Consider the following 23690-nt stretch of genomic DNA (forward strand, 5'->3'; position numbering starts at 1 on the left):
GTAAATAGACACGATGAACGGGCACTGGAAGAAGAAACAAACCTTCACTATGAAAACAATCTGTTTTCAGTTTGTCTTCATTTATAGACAAATGGCATGCAGCTGTTTTTATTGGAACTAGAGATGTAGAGATATATTATTACTGATAGTAATCATTACATAAGTTTATGGAGAATACATCTCTAATAAGGCTGTAACTATGTGCTGGACAGGAACACAGTGGGTGGGTCCAGTCATAAAATGGGGAAAAACAAGAAGAATAAACCCACGAACAATTTAGCTACTGAGCTGCCACCTCAGGGTGTAGGTGCCTGTACTGCACCCACTGGCCACATTTTTAGGTACAACTTCCTAGTACTGAGTTGGATGACCTGTTGCTTTCTGACATTCAAAAAGGTGCTGCAAACATCAGGTTAACATGATAGCATCACACAGTTGCTGCATATTTGTCGGCTGCGCATTCACGATGTGAATCTCCTGTTCACATAACAAAAGCACTGTACTGAATTGAGAGTTGGTGACAGTGGAGGTCATTCGAGTACAGGCAACTCATTGTCATGTTCAAGAAACCAATTTGAGATGCTTTGAGTTTTGTGACAAATCATTATGGTGTACCCATCTAGTGATGCTGGGAAATAGGTATCAGCAGATGGGTACACTGCGGTCATAAAGGGATGGACGCAGTCAGGAACAATACTCAGGTAGGCTAAGGATCACGGTGTAACAAGAAAATATCCCTCAGGCCATTACGCCCACAGCCTGAACCATTGATACAGCGCGGGACCCATGCTTTCATGTTCTTTACGGCACATGCTGACCCAATTATCTAAATGTCTCAGCAGAAATCAAGACTTTTGAGACCAAGCAATGTTTTTCAGTCTTCTCATGTCCAAATTTGGTGAGCCTGCATGAACTGTACCCTCCGTTCCAAACCTTTAGCTGAGTGGCTTCTGCTGCTGTAGCTCATTTGCTACAGGGTTCAGTGTGTTTATGTTCAAAGATGCTCTTCTCTTCTGTCTTGCTTTCCCATTCTGATCCTCGCTTTGAACTCCAGCAGTTATCGCAGGGGCGTAACTTCCAGGGGGGTTATGCCCCCCCCCCCCCCCAATAATCAGACCCAACCAATATAACCCCCCAATAAAATTATGAATTATCTTAAATAAAGAGGCTGTTGATTTTCTTTGCTCGTTTCAAGTATTACCAGCAAAATAGTTGCATGTTTACTAATCTGGGAATTTACCCAGATTTATTTATTTATTTAGACAGAGATCTTGACCCCCCCGATGTTCAGCACAAAGTTACGCCAATGAGTTATCGTGGCCATGTCTGCATACCTACCTAAATGAACCATGTGATTAGCTGATGAGATATTTGCATTAGCTGGCAGTTGAACAGGTGTACCTAAAGTTGATGGTGAGTGGAAAAAGTTCAACTTAGTGGGAGAATCAGTGGATTTACCTGAAAAGTACCAGAAAAAAAGTATTTCTGCAAATGTTATTAAGTAAATGAAAATATCCATAAAGACTCTGGAGGTCGATCTGATCAGTGAGCGATCCTTTAGCAGCCACTGTGATTTCAAGACTCATTCTCTGCTGTCTCTGTGTGATAATTTTCTTCCATTCTCCATGCGCTGTTAATTGTAATAGGACAGTTCTGCAAGCCACCATCTGGCTGCTTTATTGTGTGATGTGATATCATGTCTTCAATCATATGTGTTCAACCTGTGTTGCATCATTCGTTAATGGAACAATATCTTTATCATTACAATGAATATCAGAAGGAAATCTTAGCAGGGGGATGATTTCTAATCACATATACTTCAAACTCACAGGAGTTAACTCAGGTCAAACATTACTTCTTGCCTCTTTGGTGACCTTAAAGAGAACACAGATAAAAGGAATCTGGAGTAATAGCCAGACAACTGAGTGTAAATACACAGTATGATGACATGCATGCAATACTTTAAATACTTGCAGCTGTTTGGCTGCTAATAGCAGACAGCCAGAAAGACAAACAGTGACAGAGAGGGATCGGTTTCTAAACCAACAGCCCTGAAGTATCTGTCTACACCTACACTGAATTAAATTCGCATGGAGATTAGTCAAAGTGTTCATGCTCTTTTCTGCGGCTTTGCCAAGATAAAGCAGTGAGAGATCCAGATAATAGCTAATATTCTGAAAACAGATCTAGAAGTAAACTGTATACATGCTGCAGCAGCAGTATTAGGCTATCACACTTAAAGTGGTATTAATTACGTATCTGGCTGACAGACGAGGAGCATCTGGAAGCATCTCCGCAGCTGTATTCCTTCTGATGTCTGAGACATGGATCCTCCAGCAAAATCTTTTAATAGTGTCTTAACAGCAGGTCAACTACACCTAATTAAATCCACCTGCATGGAATAATCATCTTATTAAAATGATTGGATCAGCAGGGGGAGTTTGCTGCCAAACTGTTAAACAGATTATCCTTATAATGAGTTTATTTGTGCAGCGACAGCATGCTCATCTATCACTACGCTGAATGACAGCAACGATTCTCATCAGCACCGAGCGTGAGGCGCGTTCTCAAAACGATTCTGTTTGGATTCTCAGAGAGTCAAGTTAATGGTGAAAAATAATCACATTCATTTAAATTATATCCCGTTCAGATCGTGGGATATTTTCTGTATAGGAGCTGCGACGAGAGTTAAGGCCAAAGAATTTGGTAGTAAAAAACCCCCCAAAAACAAACAAGGTATATAAAAATATAAAAATATTGGACATGTGAAAATACGGCAGCTGCTGTGATCGTGTTTACTGTAAACAATGACTGTCTGTGGTTTGCTTTTGCTCCACACAAACAGTGTTTCTAAGGTGTTCAACACTCTTGTTAATCAATCCGAGCCTCCAGGGTGGCAAACTCATCCGCACATCCCACTTAAAATAAATTTGTGTATTCACCACTGATGTCCACACTTGTGCACATTTTCCTGTTGTAATCTCTTTTTTAAAAATAAAATAGTAGCTCCTATCATTTGCAGTCAGTGAATTTTTGTTGGTGTGATAAGGTGAGGTAATGACCTTTTTAAGGGACACAAACTAGGAAACTGCTGGACAAAAGTTTAAAAAGTCGCTCAATTTTCTAAGTGTTAAATTTGTCTCTTTAAAATGTTATCAGCGATTTGCAGACAGATAAATATAGATAAATGTTCACCTCCTTTTAGAAGCACAAGCAGGGCATAAAATTGAGTTATTCAAATATAGGTACTTAAGTCGAGTATTTAGCCTCTTAACGAGTTTGACCACCGGCTGCACTTATCGTGCAACTCCCCAGGAGACGCCGTTTTCCTCAAAACAAATTTACAGATTATAATCTGATTTAAAAGCTCTCGGGGAGACTGCTTGACCTTTAGCAACATCGAGGTCAGAGAAGCAGCTCGGGGCTCTTATTTCTTTCCTCCAGTTGTCTCCTCGAGATAAATACTGCACTCCAGAGGGACAGGATATTAGAATGCTTCAAAACACTGGCCACCTGGCACATCAATAGTACACCTCAAATCAATGTTTGACCGACGCTGCATTTAAATGAGAAAATCTAATCTCCGGTCCCTGAATGATTAAATTGGTTTCCATAGCATGGGGCAGCGCGGCAGAGAATGCGGGGTTATCAGCACCTACGCAGGCTGAAAGGTCAAGTCTGCCACTCAGAGCTAAGTAAAACGTCACGAGCTTATTGGAAAAATGGGAGTTCGGCAGACGCTTGAAAGTACAGTTTCATCTTGAAAGGTCTCGGAATCGCTTTTGTCAGATAAGTCTGTCTGAATGGTTGGCAGCGAAGTCTGCCTCGCTTGGATACCGTATCCTTTTACTTTCCTCCTCTTTGTTGCAGATTGAGACAAAGTAGACCCGTCTGGCCCAGGCAGACAGGAGCCACCTATAGCCCTGAAATGCAGGATGAGTCATTTGGAACATTCCGGAAAGGATTTCAACACCCCCACCCCCCTCCCTCCCCCTTGTTTTTAATTACACACTATCCTATTCCCGTCTCAGGGCGTGAATTCCACAAGTATTTTCAAGCTGCTGGGATGCAGGTCAAGCTAACTGGGGAAGCTTTAATGCTTTTCAACGTGCCCAAAGTGTAAAGGCACAAAAACTCCAGACCTCCCCCACCCCCGCCCACTCTCATCCACCGACCAGCACACACACACGCAAACAAACAAACGCCTTCAAATAGCATTGGTTGCACTCAGTCGGTCCAAGTTATCTCAGGTCAGTAATTGAGATGTTATCTTCACAGGAGAGGATGCACTCCAGGGATCATTCAACACAGCTTCACCACTCATTTCCATTTGAGCTGAATCAGCCCCCGCGGTCCACCTCCTGCCCTGTGATTAAAGCACCTCACTATTGTCAGCTGATGCAAACCAGCTTCCGCTCCTGTGGCAGCTTTACAGCGCTGATGTTCTACTGTGGAGATTTGGCTGCAATAAACAGTGATTACGCTGACATCACTCAAGGCAGAGGTTCTCCTTCACTTAGTTTTCTTTAGGAAAGATGCGCACGTCAGCAGGCCCGTTGCTTAGTGGGTGGGGACAATATTTCCCGACTCTCCCTGCTTTCTTTGTGGTTTATCTTTCTATTTCAGTGCACTGCGAGGAACAGATAAGTCACGTCAAATGGCAAAACAACATCACGGTCAGAGTTACGAAAGCGGCTGCAAGCTTCGGTCGATAGCTCACCTTGATTGCAGGTTTTCCCAGTGAAACCAGGATGGCACTTGCACTTATTGGGTCCCACGCAGTCTCCATGCTTACAGCCAGGCTGGCACACAGCTGGTTAAAGGGGGATTCAGAAGGGAAGAGACAGATCAGCGCAGCGCCCTGGAAGACTACGTGTACCAGATCAGGATGACAAAGCACTTAATCCTACTGCTTTTTGACTTCCACAACCCCTTGGCTGTAAATTTACTCCCAAGTTACAGCAAAAAGACAGCGCGATGCCTCATTCATATAGGAAATGTGTGTGTTTCTCCTTGTGTGACAGTCATATTATCATTGACTAATGATAGTGGAAAAGCCATTTTCAGCTAACCACATAGTAGTTGTTTTTTTACTTTGCACAGTGCAGGATTCGGGAGAAGTTTTATTGTCCTTGCTGATATTAAATTATTTCCCACTGTAGAAAATAAATGAGACGTTTGACCTTTTTTACACCCGGCAAAATTTAGATTCTCGTGGCTTTAAAATGCAGCGCTGATATTTACTCTGGCATGCCGCCAACAAGGATTACCTAGGTGAATAATATTTCCCTCTTAGAGCGAAACTGAAACAATTAAGCACCAAAATAGCAGATTATAATTAGTTTCTCATTAAAGAGATCCTACATAGTGCGTGGATAGTTGATACTTTGATTGTGTACAGAGACGTGGAATTAGAGCTTCCCTGGCTCTGTTCTGTCTCAGTGAGCTGGAGGCTTGCCCTGCTTATCTTACTGCGCTTGCTGCAGCTTGCTGCTAAGCACTTCTGATACACCGAGTGTTACTAATTTTCATTAAAAGCTTCATTAATTATGTCATAATACAATACCATCAGAGGACTTAATTACCAGTGTGGCAGAAGAAGCAGTACACCCGAGTCTGTGAGTGTGCGTGTTTAGGGAGCGAGAGAGATGTTCTTTTGGATAGTATTCATCCCACCAGCCAGTCTGTTGTTTATCTGGAAGGATGTGATGGTATACTGAGCTTATTTGTGCTGATAAAGATGCAGGGCATGCTTGTTTTGGTGATGTCCTGCATACAGCACGGCAACCCCGCACTGAATCCAGCAAATAACCTGCATCAAGGAGGATTTACCTCTCGCCTTAACCAGTCCGATCTCTGACAGTTTTAGCTCAAACACAGCTTAACTGATTTCAGTTTGGTTGAATGGTCGGACAAAAGACCAAAGACGTCACATATATTTGTTTATGTATGTGTTTCTTCGGGTATCAGTGAGTATGTTTTTAAAAACAATCACAGAAGAAAGTGATCCCGAAATTCAGGTTTTGATAAAAATAAATTCCATGATAAATCTGGAATTTCCAAAGCTCAGTGGGAGACTGAAATACTTGTAGCTGTCTGTGATATTACAAGTTAAAAAAACTGGCAGATCAGCTGAATTTAGGTTAGCCTGTGCCACCATGCTGTGTTTCCTCTTTAAAATATAATGGAATAAAGTCCAGTGACTCTGGGTATTTGTATGTATATTTTAACATAAAATATCTTTTGATTGAAAATATCTAACTGCTCTCTGTTTCAAATGAGATAAATATAACTTCAGCGCACCGACTGACGCCTGATACAAACGTAGAAATGGTTGAAGACTCTCTCTAAGTGAAATCCATATGCTAAGAATTCAGTTACATCTTTCAGAATTTGCAGCTAACCTGGCCTATTCATAAAAAACAGTAACTTTAGTTACTCAGGTGCAGGAATTCAAAGAGAACAAGGTAATGATATGATTCCTTTAACTGATCTAGATAACTACTCACGACTCATTCCACTTTATTAGGCTCCGTGACTGAACAGAATGAAAAGCAATGTAAGCCAACTTTGAGCTTGTGATATGAGTCGGGTTGTTAACACACCGAGCAGTCAAAGTTCACATTTACAAATTAAAAGTGGCCCATTCTTGTTGGAGGACATGAAACGTGCTGCACTCTTCCGGAAGCAGAAGTTTGTTAGACCCCGGTCTGGTCGGCGGATTAAAGGAAAGCAGCTACTGATGTCTTCGTTAGAGAGCAGCCAAGTGAATGCTCTGTGTTGTTACTCCCCTCCAAGGAGGAGGACTTGATTGGAAAGATCAGAGGCAACCATCAACAGGCTTTGCCTTTGAGGGTATTTTTAAGCCTCTGGCCTGGCAGAGAGATCAGGATAATGACCGGTGTTCATTAGCCACAGCAAAGGACAGGGAGCACTAAAAATGGCCCCACCAGCTGGAAGGCCAAACATAGTGAGTGTAATCCTCGTTCTTTGAACGCCATCAAAACACGTCAAGTGATGACACACTTTCACTTTGGTTTACATCAGCCATTCCTCCGGACTCAAGAGAATTGCTACTGATCCTTGTGTGGACTGTTTATGGCGAATAAGCCTCGTGTTAGTGTAACACATCGGTTCATCAACCTAACGTGGAAGTAATTACTAGCAAGTAAGGGATAACTTGCGGCTTGTTTCTTTTTGATTAATGACATATAAAGCCAACTGAGATCAGGAAAGGCAATTCTGAAAATTGAGACGCTACAAATAATACATATACAAATTTAATTTTGTATATGATCAAACTCTATCCGTTTGCCTAATAAGTTCACCGTTCCTATAAGGAGCATCTCACTCCGCTCAACCTTGGGATAATTGACTAGGCGATGCTGTGGTGAGAATCCTATTTATTAGGGAAATATAAACCCATCCAAAGTTCTTACACTGACAAGTTGCGGCACATGTTCTGTTAATAACGCTGCATCATAAATGCTTGAAGAGCCCTATTACTGATATCAAATTTAAGAAACATTATGGATTTAAGCTTTAAGGGGCTCATTAGTATTCCAATGGATTGACCAGAGGGGTGTTTGAATATTAAAACGTTACCAAAGAACTTGGGAAAAATTCCTGTTAGACACTGGGTTCAGCTGACACAGGGTCTGCAGAGTGCAAGCTGTGTGCGCAGAACTGAGGCCAGAGGGAAGGAGATGGTTACTGCCAAGGGGTGGAGAGGTGTTACTGGTTTTGGAAGCGGGTGTGGGCTTGGCTCTATAAATAAGTGAGTGAGCACAGGATTCAGAGGATGTGCCCCCAGCAGTACATGTCAAGCAAGATTATTTCAAGAAACATGTGGAGCTAACCTTGGGGCAGGCACCTTATCCCGACTACCCTGTGAGTTAAGGCGAAGAGAGCTGCAAAACAAATAGCCAAATAAACAAGATTGCAGGCATTGTTTAGTCTCTGGGGGAGCAAAAAAAAGGAAAACAAACAAACAAACAAGCAAACAAACAGACATGATGTTAGAGGGCACAGTCTGGTCATTGGACAAGCAAACATTCCTGGAACACGCACACGGTCTGGAATCACACATATGACTTGTTGCCTCTGGGGACGTTTGGAATACATGATTAATAAAAGAATAACTAGAAAAACGAGTAAATGTCCTATTATTAAAGGAGGACATCGCTCTTATTTAAAGCGTTGAAGGTGGAAGCAGTGTTCCTTAACATGATGTGAAACAGCGAAATTATGGCTCCAAATGAAAAATACAAGACTGCACTGCAAAGATTATTCATTTTAAGTTCCTTTAAATCACTCAAGTGAACATGGTTCGCCTTCACCTCTAACAAGCAAACCCTTCTGCCTCGCTTTCACCTCAAACGGGCGAAAAGATGTATTTTTTTTTTAGCGGAGCCTTTACAGCCCGGCGATAATGAAAACAGCGAAGCAGACAAGGAAGCCACACAGACAACCCCGTTAAATGATCTTACTTAAACTGAGGTATCACTTTTCTCCTTTCACCGCTCGCTTGTTAGCTCACATTACCAATTCTAGGCTCCTGCCTTAATCCTGCGCGCACCATTTGAAGAAACAAAGACTGCACTCAATCAAACAAAATCCCGGCCTCAGTGAATCTGAAAACCCCGCAAGGACCTCGGAGGAAATTATAATGTGTGATCTATTTAATATGGAGATGATATTCAACCCACGCCTTTAAAATGCAGAGAAAATCAGAACACGTCTTCGAGCCTGGGAATTTCGTAGCGCTCGCAGGACTATCCGAGTTAATATAAAAAATGTTAGCACTTAATAATAAGCCCTGTGTAATTACGGTGCAATTTTCACAACAATTACCGTGTAATTTTACAGAAATCAAGGTGTAATTTTTTTCCTCCTAAAAAATACATGAGGGCCTGGCAACTGGAAGCTTTAAAGGAACGAAGAAACAAATTATTTTTTAAGTTATGGGCACTTTCTGGGGATTGTAAAAGAAAGGAAACAGAAATTATATCTGAATACGTTTTTATTTAATGAAGACTTTAATGGCATTTAGTGGTAAGTGAGAAATTAACTAGTATTATTTGGAGTGTGTGGTGTATTACAGTATCCCAGCCTCCATTTACTATGATATTTACCTTTTAACACTTTAACAGTGTTTTTTGAGTTGTTTTTTTCTTATCCACATATTAAGGGGCCTAATTTCAATATGACTGTAGATTCGAGCCCTGATAATATTATCAAGGCGAGCCAAGTGTGCTTATATTAGTACAGCACAGCTCTGCAAATACCCATCTTTATTCTCAATGACACATGTTCTCAGTGTAGGGTTAAGGATTCCTTTTGTATAAGAAACCTCTATTATGAACTATGGATTGAGAGTTTGAAGGGTCAAGCAAGCCATTGCCGGGTTGCAGTTTGAGAAGGCTTTCAGAGTGACCACAGCAGGTACTAAAACTCAGGTTTTAGCCTTTTCACAATTTCTCCTTTACATCTTTTTCTTACAAGTATGAGGCTTTGGAGAAGATCCAAATTACTGAAAAAAAGGAGATTATCCATGCAAATGTTCCTGTCTGTGCATTACATTTATGTGACTAATGATAACATTTGGCTAGGGTGTGATTATGTTCAGGCAATTAAATCATTTGATCAGTGAAAATGGAGTTTAGGTAGGGCACAGACCTCTGTCTGCTCTGTCCAGCCACTCAGATTTTACGCCCTCGTGGCTCATTCCCGCTGAATGCTTTAGTTGTCATGCAAAAATCATCGACAAAGAACTTCTCGAGCCAGTGAGACGGTTCCCATTGAACGCTTACAGACTGGGATGTGAAAATCTAGACACTGGGTGTATCGAAGCTGAACTCTCCATATTGATGAGTTTTTCGCACTGCGAAAGATGAGAGCTGGACTTTTATTTGTCTCATTCTTCCTGACACTGGCAATGACTTCCTGCCCTGACCTTGAATCCTAGCACTTGCATGAGCACGCAGAATTGTCCAGTACAAACTTCCCTCAAACAAATATAATAATGATGTTTTTTAACCATGAATATTTAAGTTGTAATGGAATTAGATTCGTATTTGATACAGATGCGAATCACCTGATAAAATCTTTGATGAATAACCGAAGACCGTGACTGACTGAGAGGACCGTGTGGTTACTGACGCAGCCGGGATCAACTTGTTAAAAAATGGCTTTTAAGCGTCGTCCTCAGTGAAACAGAAAGGGAGGCACTTTCATGGAAATGCAAATGTTCGAATGCTCACAGTGGCAGTGAAATGTTCGCGATGGCAGCTGGTTGGAATAAGTAGCTGCAAGTGTGGCTTTGCCTGCTGGATGGCCTGTCAGAACATTATGAGTGCAGCCTCAGTCTGCTATAAATCTAAAGCTCATCTCTCTCACACATGCCCCATCTGCCTGATTTTCTCACTTGTCTTCCCATCCTAACGTCTCACCTCCACTACAAGAGCAATCACCTCCAACTCCTTCCCCTTAAATCATTTCCTCTACACCCCAGGATTTTTACTTTTACTCCTTTTTCTCTTCTTTCCCGCACTTGGATCTAAGAGCTAAGAAAAAAAAGTCAGGGTTGATCCATTAAGTTTCTCATTCTTTGAGAGAAGTCGCACAAACCGGCTGCTGAGCTCTGAGTCTGAAAAGCCACAATCCGATAGCTCCAGCCTAATCTCTTCCATCTCCACTAAAATTTACCAAGACCTGAAATCTGTGACGACTGCAACCCGTCACACACATGCAGAAAAAGGTACGCTCACATGCACACATCCATGATTACCCACAATTTCTTTCTGAAACCTTCCGCCTCCCTCCTCTTAGATTTAAATCAGCACCTTACTGACTTGATGGAATGCTGATTGTAGTCTCAAGTGAATGGATTTGAGCTGTGCCCACTCAGGAGCATTGAAAGCATTAAGGCGAGCACTCACCGAGTGATTTAACTCACGGAACAGATACGGTTTTGTTGGGAAGGGAAAGTGGTAAAGCAGCAGCTTCATATGGTGGTTAAGTTCAAAAATAGCTGATATTTTTGGCCGAACATGGAACATGTGGGATTCCAGAGCAACAAAGAAGACATGCTCACACACTGCTGTTTGGCTGGTCAAGTAACCGATGCAAACAGGACTTTAATGTGACGTAACTGGTTTATTTAGGGTTTGAAGCTTCCGTGCTTCTGTAGTTATCTTCATATTCTTTACATCCTCAGCAAAAACAAATATCTATTTTTTAAATGGGAAGCTGTAAAGGCAGAGAGCCCAGTACAAATGCACTGGGAAGTACTGGGCACTGAGATGGCTCACTCCTGCCAGGATTACTGCTGAATTTGGCTCTGTGTTCAAACAAATACATTTGAAACAGTGGTGATTTTTCCTGTATCATTCCAGCACAGATTTTCTAGTTCAAGTGTCAAGGCCTTGGGAAAAGGTAGGAGGTGTTTTTGAACAAGGTCAGCTACAGTATAAAAACTATTTCAAATTCCAGCCGTGAAATCAAACCCCCTCAAGCTGCGAGTTTAGTTCCGTCCTCTAAACGATTATCATGACTTGCTCCAAGTGTTTATGTAAGAGCAACATTATCATATTTTGTTACTAATAGACGCAAAGAAAGAGGTGGATAAAAGAAAAGACCTTAGGTTAATCTGCCTAGGCTGCAAAGGAATACAAAAACAGTGCATTGATGAACTCAAGGAACACTGTTCGTGTTCTTTAGAACAAAAACTCTTTTACATGTAATGGGAGTGAAAAACAGCTGCTAAACTCAAAGGCTTAAAAATCTTTCAGATTAGCAATAATGGACCTTTGGACTCAACAAACAGCGTGTGGCATATTTTCTATTAAACAAACCAAAAACCAAAAAAAACACAAAATACAGTGAATAAAATTAGCATGGCATGGTGAGCTTCAACAAATGAGAAAACACATCAAAATATGGTAATTTAAGCAATGAGAAACACAAAATGAGTCAACTGTTGAGTGAATTAAACATTATTTCAAAAAGCAATAAATATGTGCCCAGTTAGAAACATCTCTTGGCCCTTTTCCACAGCAGGAACTTAACAATCTCAAGTTGTGTGAGGTCCTGCCTTTCCTTTCCACTTTATTTTACAAACATTGTAATGTTATTCTTTATTTGAAAATAAGGCATAATTTTGAAATATTATATGCCAATAAAAAGACAGCAATATATAAAAGAATTATGTTTATTTTCTTTCATTTTATACACAACCAAATGAAAATCAGGCTAAGTCTTTTAAATAAATATGTGTATATGTGTGTGTGTATGTGTGTGGGGGGGGGGGAACCTAAACATATATTGAATATCAAAATTAAAAACTTGCCTTATGTTTGTTGTAATGTTGATTTAGTGTTTGTACCGCATCCGGTTCATTTCCAAAATTCGGATGAGATTAGAGAAATAAAAGCTTAGCTAGCAGCTAACATTGTAGCAAATACTGACATTGTTTCTTGCTAACATGGGTTTTCTTAGTTGAGAAGACTGTTGCTGCTAGGAATTCACACCCTGATATATTTAGATTTGTTTTTAAATGACAACGAGCTGATTTAAGGCAGATCCAATCAGTTTAGTTTTATGACATCTCCAGCACCACACAGGTTGCTAGTGGTGCAGCTAACTTAGCTTAGAGGAAGCTAACAGCAAAGTGTGAAATATTTCGAGGCATTTCACAACAACAGTTTTTATTTATATTTATTTATTTGTATATATTTGCATCGGTTTTTAATTTACTAGCAAACTACGATCGAGTAAGTTGATATGACTGAGAAGCTCAGATGAAGATGTTTTCTTTCCCTGACTTGCTCTCTCTGCGGTTATGTTCAGCAGAATGCGTCTTTAGAAGCCTTTGCTGAACGTATGGAGACGTAACATTTTGTTATTTCACTTCATCTGACTTTTGTAAGCTGAGCGTTGCCTGAAAAATTACTATTCTTCCTGACAGCTTATTAATTTATCATTATTAACTCAGCAGTGGCTTAAGCCAAGGTGACTGCATTGGATGAGAGCTGGAAGTAGCTGGATCGGTGCCTCCCTGATCACCGCTCACATATCTGTAACCAAAAACGTTAGTGTAGTTTCTCATAAAGCTCGACAACAGAAGGAAACCAAGGCCAGACAACTATGTCGCACAATTTCCGTTAGTATCATGTGATACATACTGGAAACAAAATGGATTTTCCCCCAATATAGAGATCCTTGGTGTTATCAGAATTTGATCCATTTGGTCATTAATTTGGGGGAATTCCAGAAGACCTGTATGCTCAAATTACCATTCAAATGGGCCAACACAAAGCTAGTGTGCAACCTCTCAGTAGTTCAGCTCAGCTCAGCAGAATCAGCCATATGTACATGCTGTATAGGCACCAATAATGTGAAAGCACGAAAAAGGCTGGACATAACATGAATGTAAACAGTAAGCTTTTGTAGTAATTAACGGGCAGCGTATTCATGTTAATACATGGATGAAATTGCTCCAGTTAGTTAAGAAACATCTAGAATCTTTAAAGATCATCATTAACACATTGTACCTCATGGGTTTCATCTCCAGGGCTTGAGCGTATACTTCTTCGTAATGGCCCATGTGAGGTCTTTTGCCCTGGCTTTTTGCTTATCTAAACTAGCCAGCTGTTGGCTTAGCACACACACAGGATGAGAGCGCTATTGATTTTCTCTTGGCAAGGAAGCGAATAAGCATACCCACTTCTCTAACCTTTTTAATAGCCGCTTGGTAAATTCTTGCCGTGGAAAAGGCCTGTTGATGTGTTACCCCTTTTCTTTTATTAAATGTCCACAGCAAAGCAGCAGGCGTACCATCAGAGCCACCAAGCCATGCAAAGGGTCTGATATTTGTGAGGCACCCAGCAAGTGTCTAAAATCCACTGGTATATTCACACATCCCTCAGTAGCATGGAGTAAATATGTTGATAATGTGAGATGAAGCATTCAGTGTTACACAATGACAGGACACATCCTCTGAATCCTGATGAGTCAAGTTATGTGCACCTGACAACACCATGGATTATGTTAACATCACTGTTTGTTTGGTTTTTTTTACTTGTTCATGCACTGCCGGCAAGCTTATGTTTGCACACTTGTAATCTATAATCAATCTCCTATCTCCCCTTTGAATGTGTCCACCTGCAGCTATAGTCTCTATGACAGCATCTATGACCTCTCCCTCCTCCCTCTAGCTTGAAACCCCGCAACCTTGTTAGCTCCCGTTTTGCTCCCCACCCTCCGAGCAGCACCAGCAGCGGGCACGGTGGCACTCACGCTGGCAGTGACCCCAGGAGCGACGAGTCCATCCCCAGCAGCAGTCCACACGGGCCCCATATCGACACAGGCCATTGGATGATGCCATCTGCCGTGGCCACCTGTGAGTGGATAACATAATAGGTTCACAGCCAATTAAAACACCTTAATGAAAAGCCTTTTTATATTGTTTGGAAGGGGAAGGGTGTGTGATTCAGAGCTTTCATGAGTCATTTTCCTGCTGCAAAGAAAAAGAACCAGAAGATACATTTAAAGACTATTTAAATTTAAAAAAAGGCTTTTTAACCACTAGGTACAGTGAGCACTTATGGCAGTCATACTAATTGCAGGTACAGCAATGAAAATAGACACACACGAAACAAACGAGTACAGTTATGTTCACATCAGGTAGATTAAGCACTACTGCAAAATGCATGAATAATAACAAATAAAGAAAGCCGGGTCTTTCTTGATAGATTTTTTTCTAATGTTTAATTTCCTCATCTAAATGTAGAGCATGAAGATGGATAAGGTTTCTGAACAGATTTAAAACCCTTTATTATGATTTAAATTCATTAGGGCGAAAAATAAAACTGGCTTCGCTTGACTAATGTGGGGAGAAAAAAGTTTCAGTGCATAACAGCTCTTTGATTATGCATCAATCACAATCCTAAAACAGTCCACTTTAAGTGATGTCTATTTGTTTATTAATGTCAGAATGTGATGACAAATCTCATTTATTGAGGACTCCGGGGTGCTGTCTCTCAATTTCACTCCCTTTTTATAAAAATAAATCAGATACTCTGTTTGTGTAACACAAAGGAACAGCTGCAGCAAAAGAGTTACGTTTGAAAAGTGGTAAACAGAAAACATTTGCCACTTTGCTTCTCAAATATCTGAAGGGGGTGAAAGTGACAAGTGTCAGAAAGTCGAAGACTGACTTTTCACCGCTTCGCCATAGCAGATTATCTCCGAATCATGGAAACAAAACTGACAGCACATCAGCTCGTGTTGGTTTCTTTAATGTCAAACTGGAGACCTGTATTGAAAGCCTGCCAGGCCCGATTTGAATTTAGCCTTCAGTGCGTGCATCGCTACGCCGCTGACACGCACATCTGACAACACCACATTACTGCTGTGTTCACTTGGCTTTCGGGAGCTCCTGGAAAAGATTAGGGACTACGCGCTTCCGGTTGTCCTTGAAAATACAATATTTGCCTCCAAAATGGCAACTCCATGACACTGGAAGATGGTATTATCTCTGCTACACAGAGATGATAGGTAGGTATTAGTTCTTATACACATTCTAAAGTAGGTTATTTCCCCAAACACAACAGTTCCTCTATGAGAAATTAGAGCCGGATATTTTTGTTACACTCTGCTCCATTCTGTTCAGAGCAAGAAATAGCTTCTTGGCAGACCGCGTATGTGGATTACCTTTTTTATCTGTACGAGGGCCGACCACATATTTATGGCGAGAATAGAGTGAAGGAATGAGCCCATTTAAGGATACTGAAGAAAATCCAAGGCACATTCTTTAAGAGCCTGGCGCTCATATGCTACCTAAAATCTGAAACAATAATAAACGAATCAGTGGATAGGGAAGATTTGTTGCAGCTGACTGTTTTTTCCCTCTTTCTTCAAATAAAGATGACAATGTTTTTAACCAGTGGGACATTTTTATCGTCATTTATAGGAGGTGTGAAGCACATGAGGAGGTTTGCACAGATCACTGAGTAAATCCAATACAATAAGAAGGTTTTAATTGCACAGAAGAGCTGGAAAACGCTGTAATCCTGCACAAAACAAAGGAGAAGTTCACTTCCTTTACGTGCTTCACACAAAAGACACTTTCTTTTTGTCTCTCAATGAGGAAGTGAGGTTGTCGCTCAGTATTCAAGGCACATCCTCTGCTGCTATCCCTGCCTGTTAGTGCCTCTATGCCAAGATGAGGAAATGCTAATGCTTGCCCCTGCTGCCAATCACCTCTTTGGAGAAAAAAAACAAAAAACAGACGGATGCTAAGTGAGAGTGGCAGATCCAGGGAAAATGTTTGTCTGCTGCCTGGTGAGCGGGAAGTCAGTCAGTGAAGCACACAGTATGGGTGAGGAAATGAGGAGGGGAAGGAAAAGGAAGCAAAACCAGAAGAGAGGAAACAAATGAAAAGAATTGCATGAAAGCAGTAAAAGAGGAAAGGAAAGAATAGGAACGGTCTGGACAGCAGCCACATTTCTCAACCTGCCTCCCCTTCCACACTAGAAGCTTGCTGCATAAAACAAATTAAAGATGCTTCTGCATGAGGCAAAAACCCTGCTCGTTGACACCTCTCAAAACATCTGACAACCTCCTTTGACATTTCAGTGATATTTGGATTTGGCGACTGGAGGCTGATTTCATCCTGATGTTTTGAAAGCTCTTGTTAATTGCTGCACAAGGCAATCACCACCTTAGAATATGGAGGCATCAAGTGGAAGGCATTTATGCTGCTTCGGCTGCACCTGTTCCCATATAACCTAATGGCCTCACATTCGTTTGCAGCCTGCAAAGTAATTATCACATCGAATGACTCCCGTGGATGTGCAGATTTAGTATCGTAACAGTTTTCATTTTTATTTCTGACAGTTTTATTACAAAAGCATATTTTCATGTTCACGTCATAATCTTCAGCACACACGCGTTGTGCCATGATGAAGATGACAAGAGCAAAAACTCGACATTTTTTAGATATACAGGGCTTTGTAAAACACACAATGATAAAGTCATTTTTAAATTTCAAATGGGAAAAGGGAGATTAAGGGCCAATCACTAGAGTAAAGGCTCAACCCCTCTGCTCTGTGCAGGGTCTGGCTAATGTGAATGTTGTAAATGATCCATAACTAGTTTCTGTTAACAGACAAGCTGCTGTAATTGGAGACGGAGCCAGAAGGTAATGAGTAAAAGGCGAGCTTCAGAAGTGTAACTGAGAGAAGATTAAGATGGCAGAAAGCAATGGCAATTTATTTATTTATTCACTGATAGAGATTGAGGAAATGTTTGTAACAGAATCTAGACAATAATGAAATGTGTTTAAAAGTATGTCCAGCTGTGTGTGGTGGCATAAATAATAATATGCACGTCTGATGGTCTGGTAAGCGACAAAGAGGAAGGTAACAAAAACAGCCACTGGACCTATCATATCAAACTTTTTATGGACCTTTATGATATATGTTGCAAGTATTTGAAGAGCATTGCTTTGACATCAGTCAGAAGCAGCTGGTCTGCCTATACACCTATATAACTGACTTATGTGACATCAGTGATGGCTATTCATGTGCTTTATATATCAAGATCAATGTAATAATTGGAGAAAAAAAAAAACTAATAGTAGCAGTAGTATCTGCACATTTTTAACATGAAACTGGTTGAACTCTTACATTACATAAAGGAAAGTTGTTTTATTCTTGAGATTTTAATATTGGCACACAGTTAAATATAAATCCTAAAATATTCTTCATCCCTTTTCCCTACTAAAGAAACTGAATTTAGTAAGTCAACCATCAGTAATATCGTCACAAATATTCACAATGCTTGTATTGACTCTGGTGTAATCCTCTGAAATATTGCACAACATTTTCCTCTGCTACTCTTCACTGATCTTTTTTTTAAAAGATTGACAAGTTAGAGCTAAAAATAAAAGTGAAAAAGCTAAATACTACTGAAAAAACCTGTTAAAAATGTCCTCACGCTAAAATGTGGGATTCATACTTTAGTTACAAAAAGATTTGCATGCTACATGTAACACTGTAATTGATGAAATAACTGACTCTATAATCTCTATCATATCTGAAATGATCATGAGACATGATGGAGGAAATCTGAACAAAAACAGCTAACAATGGGTATTTTAAAACTGATTTTTTTTTTTAAAGAACATAATTTACATACACTATTTTAAAAATGTAAGAGATAGAAACAAAGAAATAAATTAAAACAAAAATAAACAAACACACATACGAGTAAGCTAACACATTATACTGAGCTTATTATATCTTCACACAGCGATCAGAAGTGATGCTGGAAGGTGCTTGAAGTCCTCAGCTGGGATCACAAAAATAAATGTGCTCCTTCACACCAGAGTCGAGCAAAATGCCAGAAATAATTTAAACATTGAAAATCTCCCAAACAGTTTTGACTATTTTATCTTCATAGGAGAAAATCTTTCTCAAGCTATTAATCCTCCTGAGGGCAACACTTGTAAGTAGAGCAGGGCGATATGACCAAAAATATTTATCACGATATACATTTGAAAATTTGCGATAACGATATAATTGACACTAGACAAAATGCTTTACAACTCCACAATTTTATTAGTGCAAAAAACCCATCAATGTATTTTCACTTAAACAAGCAGCTGTTTTTTATGTGCATTAAAGTTATATAAAAATGTAACAGTGCAAATGCAAATTCCTTGCTGACAGTTTAACCAAAAGGCATTTCCAGTGGAAATTGGCCGACATGTCCTCAGCATAAACGTGTATAATATCCACAAAACTTAAAAAGAGGTTATACACACACAATACAGTAACATCATGTTGAAGAGCAGTACGTATCACTCCGCGAGGCTCCTGCCTACGATAGCCGCAATGCTCCGACAATCCATCAAGCGGTGCGGGTTCGTAGCTTAGCAAAGTCGTACTGGAACATTTGACAGATTTTCGAGCGTTGTGTATGACATAAAATCGTTTCGAGGTCAGTAAACACAACCAGAATTCATACATAAGGCACACGGGATTATAAGGGGCACTGTCGATTTTCAGAAAAATCAAAGGATTGATTTTAAGTGTGCTGTATTTTCCCAAAAACAGGGTAATAACGACGGCCCGCTAGCATGCTCTACCAAAAATAGTGCTTTGTTGTGTATCTGATGGACGAAAGCTAAACCAGTTCTACACCACTGAAGTTGCAGCATTTTTACAAACCAATTCTGGTTCATTCGTTTCATTCAACGATCTGCTTTCGACCTTCTCATTCTCCGTCGCCGCCATGCTTTTTCCGCCATGTGCGTATGAAAACAAAGGCACTGCGCATGCGGGTTTTACCCATATTCTATGGCCATATTTCATTTTCTTGTCGTTGCCCAACATTATACCGGTATTACCGTGAACGGTATGATATGGCCCAGCCCTACTTGTAAACAAATCTTCAAGGAAATTATTTAAAGTCTTTCTTCTTGACACCAGCTGATAAAAATACATCTTCAAAGCATCACAAGCATGAAAAGTTCCCATACAGTGGATATGGATGGTATTCATAGTAAAATTGTACCTGAGATACAAAGATTGTCAATGGTGACAAAACAATATATATGTGTACATGTATAACAGATTGAATACCACCACAATATGGCTTTAGAAAAAAACAGAAGCACTTGTATCTCTGTTCTTGAACAAAACCAAAAAAACCCCCACAATGATCTATTGATAAAACTGGCACATTCTTCCTTGGTTTTTTAAAAGTGTTTGATTTCATATCCATTGCAAAATATTTCCGAGACTTCAGACTCCTAGATTTTGAATATTTGGTTTAAAAATATGTATCTTTCTTTCTTCTTTTCTCACAAGCTGGCGGTTGGCAAAGCCAATACGTCTCTGTGGGTGCCGTAGGGTTTCCATCTTGGTCAACGATGCACTTCCAGGCCTTGCGGACTCTGGCCTTGGCCTTTGCTTGCTCAAGGTTTAGACGTCATTGTTTAAGATCGTCTTCAATTTGCTTGATCCAAATCTTCTTGGGCGCGTCACACTTGATTCTGCAGTGGGCAGGGTGCTACTGCAGCAGGAGGCGATATGGCAGGCGATGGTTCCTCATGCGGCAGATGTGGTCAAACCACTGCAGTCGTCGCTTCTGGATCAGCTCTTCCATTGAGAGCTTCTGGTGATATTGACTACGTATTGCGCTGTTGTTGAAACAGTCACGAGGGCCACTCGGAGAATATGACGCAAACAGTGCATTTGGAAGACCACGAGCTTGTTGACGTCGTGCTTGAGGATGTCCCAGGTCTCAGATCCATGAAGAATGGGCAATGCCAGTGTGCAGTACAGACAGATTTTGGTAATGATCAGTAGAAAGGAAAAACTCTAAATGAAATATGCAATATGCAAAGTAACACTATATTTGGAGTCCCACAGGGATCAATATTAGGACCACTCCTCTTCCATTTATATATCAATTATTTTGTTAACTAACCTAGTTTCATAAAATAAAAATAAAACTCTAGAGTCTCCAAAATATTATAAACTAGGACACCTGGTTGAAATGCAATAAACTATTGTTAAATATTATTCAAACAAACATATTTTAACCAAGCAGAAACCAAATAAACTGCACACAAGTATGAATGTGAGTGTGAATTATTTCCTGGTTCACTGTGTTATCCCTGTGACAGACTGGCAATCTGTCCAGGTTGTACCGCCCGTGACCCCGAAATGGATAAACAGAACAAAGTGGATAGATGAACCGAGAACCCAATTAATGTATCCAAATACATGGTAGGGTTGTCGAGAGGGTAAAATTTACAAAAGTTTTGGGTGGTTGATGTTGATGAATATCTGAATTTTAAGAGGCTTTTTGACAAATTAATGAAGAAATAATCTGAATATGTTGATTTATTTTTCAAAGGGAGACACCTTTTCCCAAATGAAGCTCTTCTAACCTTGTATCAGTCTCTGCTTGAGCTTCATTTTTACTGTTAAAATATTACATTGTGTAGCATTTATCCTACTTATTTCAAGAGATTGCAGATTTTACAAACTTTTCACAACTCCTGTGTGATATCTTATTTATTAAAGTATGTATAATATCATATTTAGATTCTCAGTGTATTCTTCCTCTCACACAAAAGTCCACTGACCCAGAATGAGCTTGAAGAAAAAACACAACAGCTGCTACTAAAACATGTTTGATTCTAAACCCTGTATGGTTTTTTTCAAAATCTGAAAAAAGGTTCAATTTAATGTCCATGATTAAATGAATCTATACCACTAATCTATACAGTAGATTAGTAGAGTGGTGTGACTGTTAGATAGAAAGCACTGTGATCTAGAAAAAAGAGTTTTATAATATGTGTGTGAATGGGTGAATGAGACATGTTGTATAGAGCACTTAAGTAGAGTAGAAAAGTGCTATGTATGAACCAGTCCATTTACCACGTGCTGCTGTGTTGAATTAATGTTTCTGTAATTTAGGAACCTTAGAGGACAATATTTTTAGAGATAAAGGTAAATATAACGACATTTTTTTTTTTTCATGTAAATTAACTGATGTTTAGGAAGTCTCATTTCACAAATGACTATTTCTTATGTAATTATGTCTGAAAACTGCATTTTCCCTGATTTGTGAAAGTGAACAGGTTCATGGATCAACATTTTAGAGATTGTTCATTCCTCTTGTATGTATTGCACAAAGACCCACGAGTGTTAATGAAAAAAAATAGCTGGAGCAACTGGAAGTTGGTAACATTTTCAAAAATTGTATAAATAATTTAAAATTTGGAAATAGGTCTGTAGCGTTTTTCTTTTGTTTTTGTTAATGTTTTTAAGGAGCAGGATGAGAAAGTCAGTAATAAAATGCAGCCAGGTAACAGAGAGAAGATGTGGGGGAAATGACTGGCAGACTTCTTAATTTATATGGTGCACGCGACTGATTGTTTCAATTGCAAACACTGGCTAGAGTCTCCTTGCGTTCTCTGGTATTGAATAATCAATTACAGCAGATGACTGGAAGAGCATTTTTATAATGGATGGGATTCAATTTTCCATAAGCAAAAGAGCCAAGAGAAGTGGACATTTAATGGTTTTCTCTAATTCCTGTCTGACAGTGAATATATTTCTGTTGTGGAATGTTGGTTTAACAAAATAAATTAAAAAGCCGCTGCAACCCCCCCATATTTTTCTGACATTTTGACCAAAATAATTAATCAAGAAACAGATAAATAATGTAGACAATCATTAGCTGAAGCACTATTCATTTCTGTGTGTGGATATCCAAAGGAGATAGAGGTCAATGAAATGTGAAATTAACATTATGCAAACAGCAGATAGATGATGCAACCACACACGCACAAGAAAAAAGAAAAAGGAAATGATGAACAAAAGTGCATTATGAGTATTAACTCCTACGAGGATGGTGGGCTGCTTGTTCAGTGCAGTTGGAGCAATGATACAAGAATCTGCTGAGATGCAACAGGTTGAGGATTATTAAATTAACCATCTCCCTTCGAATGTTTTCTTCCTACACACTGATACAGTATATGTATATGAATTAGTATAACATATTTCGTGTTTTCACTAATCTATGAATTTACTCTACAGCAGTTGTGCAATTCTACACAATCTGAACTTGAAACTGAGGGTTTAATGCAGTTCATCAGCACCCTGTTTAATCATCGCAACGCCACGACAATGTCACATTTGAACTTTCTGAAACATTCATGGGTTGCAAATTAGGACTTACCACAATCAACAATGGGAACTACAGTAACACTGCACAATAGAGGAGACCTTTTTTTCTCATATGTATCTTGTCCTCTGCCTTATTCTACTGAATGAAAAGCTGGCATATCAAATGGACGTGAGCATAATACCTGCATTTATTACCCTGAAGCCCTGAATAATGATCCCAAATTGCACTAAGCCTTGAAGGAACTCAAGCAGATAATTATTACCCTTCATGCATGCTGTGTGACAACTCTTCTCAAGTACAGAGTATAAGACAAGGTTGTTCCTTCAGAACATGACAGGTTGATATCCACTGTGGTGACACCATCCTTCTTCCATTGTTTTACAAATGGATTCATAGCTGGCCACTATCCTTTTCCTGACAGCGAAGAGCTGAGTCAGTCTATGGCTCACAGAGGAGCAATACAGAGCGTGAATAATCCAGGTCCATGAACTTACATGGTCTGCATTCATAGCGATGATAATCTAATCAAGCTATCATCCATCCGTGACCCCTAAAGTATGCAATGCAGGATTTCTGACTGGATTTTTATCACAAACAACCACAGATGTTGAATTCTTCATCAGCATTAGAGACTTGCTCGAACCTGCCGAGCTCAGATGAAAGCAGGACTTTGTGGAGTCAAAAGGAGTCTGCTGTCTTAATTAACCGCTTCAGCCCAACCTATCAGCGGCATCATTGACTCATATCTGAGGCAAAGATTTATATTTAGAATGAGCAATTAGTCGGTTTATCCATCTGCCATTAAAAGCCTAATGGACAGTATTCACTGTGTGGCTGAGAAAAAAAAAATCAAACTCTACCACCTTTAATGATGCTGTTTACAAGAGGGTGGGGTGGTTGTGGATTAGATGGTAGGCAGGGTCATCTACCAGTTAAACGGTTGGTGGTTTGATCCCTGACTTGTCTAACTTGGGCAA

General features: G+C 39.9%; 1 protein-coding gene across 4 annotated transcripts in view; it reads right to left on the bottom strand.

The window, feature by feature from the left end:
* npnta (nephronectin a) overlaps window positions 1-23690 on the bottom strand; it is a 56735-nt gene that overhangs the window by 29178 nt on the left and 3867 nt on the right. For 2 of the 4 annotated variants that reach the window (XM_086295560.1, XM_086295558.1), the window contains exons 2-4: window positions 14299-14399; window positions 7860-7910; window positions 4721-4813 (exon numbers count right to left, since the gene is read on the bottom strand). In XM_086295560.1, coding sequence (XP_086151686.1) covers window positions 4721-4813; window positions 7860-7910; window positions 14299-14399 — 245 coding nt within the window. The remainder of the gene's footprint in view (window positions 1-4720; window positions 4814-7859; window positions 7911-14298; window positions 14400-23690) is intronic. The other 2 variants (XM_086295561.1, XM_086295559.1) reach the window with 1 other exon arrangement.

Source organism: Aulonocara sp. 'chitande type north' Nkhata Bay, linkage group LG6 (assembly GCF_057382095.1).
Source record: "Aulonocara sp. 'chitande type north' Nkhata Bay isolate Kocher_YH1m ecotype deep benthic linkage group LG6, A_spYH_male_GT1.1, whole genome shotgun sequence".
Classification (NCBI taxonomy): domain Eukaryota; kingdom Metazoa; phylum Chordata; class Actinopteri; order Cichliformes; family Cichlidae; genus Aulonocara; species Aulonocara sp. 'chitande type north' Nkhata Bay.